Source organism: Panicum virgatum, chromosome 4N (assembly GCF_016808335.1).
Source record: "Panicum virgatum strain AP13 chromosome 4N, P.virgatum_v5, whole genome shotgun sequence".
Taxonomy (NCBI): domain Eukaryota; kingdom Viridiplantae; phylum Streptophyta; class Magnoliopsida; order Poales; family Poaceae; genus Panicum; species Panicum virgatum.
The window spans coordinates 533,847-538,309 of record NC_053148.1 but is presented as its reverse complement, the minus strand read 5'-3'; the positions used below and the strand labels follow the sequence as shown (position 1 = coordinate 538,309).

At 50.5% G+C, this 4,463-nt stretch overlaps 1 protein-coding gene across 1 annotated transcript; it reads left to right on the top strand.

Moving 5' to 3' along the window:
- The first annotated feature begins 1,521 nt into the window (after positions 1 to 1,521).
- Positions 1,522 to 3,764, top strand: LOC120670025 (probable polygalacturonase). The gene is made up of 2 exons (XM_039949989.1): positions 1,522 to 1,663; positions 2,121 to 3,764. The coding sequence occupies exons 1-2, from the start codon at positions 1,625 to 1,627 to the stop codon at positions 3,555 to 3,557; spliced, it is 1,476 nt and encodes a 491-aa protein (XP_039805923.1). The 5' UTR covers positions 1,522 to 1,624; the 3' UTR covers positions 3,558 to 3,764.
- Positions 3,765 to 4,463: the final 699 nt, after the last annotated feature.

Genomic DNA, 4,463 nt, shown 5'->3' with positions numbered 1-4,463 from the left:
GAATTCTAGGAAATTTGTCTTTTTCAAAGCAAAATCACTTCAAAATTAGACTTAAAAACAAAATTGGATGCCATGCAATAAATGCACTGAAATTTTGCACAAACACCCTCCATAAAAGCTATAAACACAAATAACTTTATAAAGGACCTCGCATAAAATCATAATTACACATATAACCTTTCATAATTACAAAAAGATCCTTTTTACGCATTTCAATCACAAGATGCATAGCAACAAACACAATTACTGTGCAGACACCTATTTAATTACTGTGTAAACACCCGGGGTGTTACATACTCCCTCCGTTTTTTTATATGACACTGTTAACTTTTTTTCTTCAACTTTTACCAATATTATTTAATTAATCAGTTAGTTAAATAAAGTGAAATGAGTACTTTTACGTCTATTATCAAGAGTCTCTTGAATCTAACTTGAAGATTTGGCTATTTGCATAAATATTTGTAGAAAAGACGAATAGTCAAACGAAGAAAAAAAGTCAATGGTGTCATATATTTAAGAACAGAGGGAGTAAATTTGAGAAATTAACAACGGAAAAATATATAATTTCCGCTCCACTTCTTGGTAACTGATACAGCTTTAACTAATAGCCACCTTAACTGACAAGGATACTGTGACAAATTAAGGCGACAAATAAAAACAGTCCTACAGCAAAGCAGCAGGATTCCTTATCTTGTGCCCCTTAACTTCATAGAATTATATACTCAGATTCCTTTTCACAGAAATAAAATTGGAGAAATTCAGTTACCATGCTAAAATAAACTGCTACTACTAATACGCCTCAACAGTTACAGTGTCAGTTATTCAAACCTAAAAAGGACACTAGGCCGGTAGAAAGCTAGCTACGTGATTCAGGTAACTGAGGCCGTGTTTAGTTGTTTTTGCAAAAAAAATTTGCAAAAGAATCTTACCAATTCGAAGTACTAAATGAAGTCTATTTATAAAATTTTTTGCACAGATGGGTTGTAAATCGCTAGACGAATCTAATGATGCTAATTAATCCATGATTAATTAATAATTAGCGGATAGTTACTGTAGCATCGCTGTTGCAAATCATAGATTAGGTAGGCTCATTAGATTCGTCTCGCGATTGACAGCCCACCCATGCAAAAAATTTTATAAATAGACTTCATTTAGTACTTCAAATTAGCAAGATTCTTTCATAAAATTTTGTGTTTACGAGATGGGAACTAAATAGGGCCTGAACACATAGTAGTAGTCTGTAAAATAATTGTACTGCTGCTGCTGTAATCGGACAATCAGAAGGACAGTTGCAGATGCAATTCCTTCTTTTTTCCCCAATCAGTACTATAGAAAAAAGGAGCTACAGTACTCAACAAGGTACACAAAAAAAGAATGCAGGAAAAGTTGGTTGTGGATCGCACTGCAATGCAATGCTTGGCTGGATCATCATTTAATTGGTTAGTAATAATGAATGAAGGAGCTAGTACCTAGTGGTGCTCAACAGTGCAGAGAGGAGTCCTATAAATTGGGCGCCGCTCCTGCCGCTACCATCCCATCCACTCCCCTCGTCTCTCCTGTGACCTCACGGATCACTAGAGGCCACTGCGCGCGGTTACCAGCGCCGAGCTGTGCAGCAGCAGCAATGGCGTCACCGATGCTCAATGCATCACCACTCCTCCAGGTACCAGCTCTCTGCTAGCTACTCTACTCCTATCGTGTAATGTAATCCATTCATTGCTGCGTGTTGCAAGTCGCTGCAGCGGCTGCGGGTTTCTTCTTCCTCTTTTCTTGCACGGTTCCTACTAGTATCATTCATGGCTGTACCTGTACTCAGGGCAAATCTCTCTGTCGAATAGTTGCTTGCAGGTGCGGATCCATCCATTTTTTTTTTGGTTTGCTCATCACGAATAATGTTCTTTAGGTGTTGCAACAATTTCGCCTGAACAAGGCAACTTGTGCATCATGCTGGCTAAATCTGCCATTTTTCTCTTTAGTACTTGTCTGTTTCCCCCAAGTTATTCTTACAGCAGTTTGAGAATCTGCAAGCGTTTTCCTTCCATGAGAGTCTGCGATTTGCCATCTTGTACTCCATCCACCAAATCAAATCTGCTCTGCTTGCTGTTTCTGTGCACATACAGTTGGCGCGGTCCGTATGGTGCGTCCTCCTCCTCGCCGCGTCGTCGACGGTGTCCGGGCGCCACCACTCCGCCCCGGCGGCGTCCAGGACCGGGCAGAGCATGTACATTTCGCCCAACTGCCGGGCGCACACGGCGTCGCTGGCGGACTTCGGCGCCGTGGGCGACGGCACGACGTCCAACACAGCGGCGTTCCGGTCGGCGGTGGATCACCTGTCGCAGTACTCCGGCGAGGGCGGCGGCGGCGCCATGCTGTACGTGCCGGCGGGGAAGTGGCTGACGGGGCCGTTCAACCTGACGAGCCACTTCACGCTCTTCCTCCACAGCGACGCCGTCATCCTCGGATCGACGGATATCAGCGAGTGGCCGGTGATCGACCCCCTTCCTTCCTACGGCCGAGGCAGGGACAAGGTCGGAGGCCGCTACGCCAGCCTCATCGGCGGCTCCAACCTCACCGACGTGGTGGTCACCGGCGAGAACGGGACGATCGACGGGCAGGGCGCGGTGTGGTGGTCCAAGTTCCGCAGCAACAAGCTCAAGTACACGCGCGGGTACCTGATCGAGGTGCTGTGGTCGGACACGGTGGTGGTGTCGAACGTGACGCTGCTCAATTCGCCGGCGTGGAACATCCACCCGGTGTACAGCAGCAACATCGTGGTGCAGGGCGTGACGATCCTGGCCCCGACGCGGTCCCCCAACACGGACGGCATCAACCCAGACTCGTGCTCCCACGTGCGCATCGAGGACTGCTACGTCGTCTCCGGCGACGACTGCGTGGCCATCAAGAGCGGCTGGGACGAGTACGGCATCCGGGTCGGCATGCCGAGCCAGCACATCGTGGTCCGGCGGCTGACGTGCGTGTCGCCGACGAGCGCCGTCATCGCGCTGGGCAGCGAGATGTCGGGCGGCATCCGCGACGTGCGCGCCGAGGACATCGCCGCCGTGGACTCGGAGTCGGGCGTGCGGATCAAGACCGCCGTGGGGCGGGGTGCGTTCGTGCGGGACGTGTTCGTGCGGCGGATGACGCTGCAGACGATGAAGTGGGTGTTCTGGATGACGGGCAACTACAAGTCCCACCCGGACGACGGCTTCGACCCGGGCGCCGTGCCGGTGGTGGAGGGCATCAGCTACCAGGACGTGGTGGCCACCGGGGTCTACAAGGCGGCGGCGCGCCTCGAGGGCATCCAGGGCGCGCCCTTCCGGGGCATCTGCCTCGCCAACGTCACGGCGGAGCTGGACAAGTCCAAGAAGTACCCCTGGACCTGCGCCGACGTGGAGGGCGTGTCGGCCAACGTCAGCCCGCCGCCGTGCGAGGCGCTGCAGCAGGGCGGCGTCGACGGCGCCTGCCCCTTCCCGACGGACACGCTGCCCATCGACCAGCTCGTCCTGCAGCAGTGCGCCTACGACGTCCCTGCTCCTGCGTCTCCCGGCAAGTACTAGTTGTTGCTGGGTGCTGCCGCGGGCTGATACACTACTAGTACTAGTCTCATCAGGAAAACAATAAGGATGATGGCGTGCGTGTGCTGCTTAATTTAGTCTGGATGTGTAAGTTTGGGCGTGTTGTCAGTTGAAGTTCCCTCATCATACTCTACTGATCAAAAGTGAAAGGGGGCTGCTGCCCTGCAAGTTGTATGTTCGTTTCTGCTAGCTCTGTCTCAAATCAGAATGATGCATTTCTGAAATCTGACGAATCACTGACACAAGATTGTGAAGCGTGGAGGCACCGGTACAGCTCCTACAAGCCTCAAGTGGAACGATGGCTGGCTTTTTTTCGCTCTACTCTCTAGTCTTTTTCACCCCTGTAATCCCCCCCCCCCCCGGTATGCCGGGGAGTATCATGTAGAACCACCCCCCCCCCAAAAAAAATCTGACGAATCCTAGTACGAAGCGAGCAACAAAGACATGTACTAGTGTTGACGCAGAATTGGCTAACACACAAGCAGTAGAACGCGTGGATCGCAGACGATCACTTCACCAGCGAGGTTTCCTGGCTACCGGCCAGACCGATCGGACGCAGAAAATCACGCGAAGACCTAAAACCGCGAGCTCGGGAGGGACCCATCGGAGCTCGTAGATCTAGGCTTGTCTTAGAGCCGTCAGACCACCCAAGACGCCCTTGAACGCCGTAGAGACGAGCAAAGAACAGCACGAGATTGGAAAAACTAGAGTTTGAAGAAAATAGTGGATATATTGATTCGATTGGGTAGAAGGACCTCAATCGACCGTGGCCTTTATATTTATAGGCCGGGGAGGACGTACCCCTTCCATATTGTGTTACAAAAGGACTCCAAAATACAATTCTACCACGACTCGGATTTCTCAGGTCCAGACCGGTCAGACCGGTCG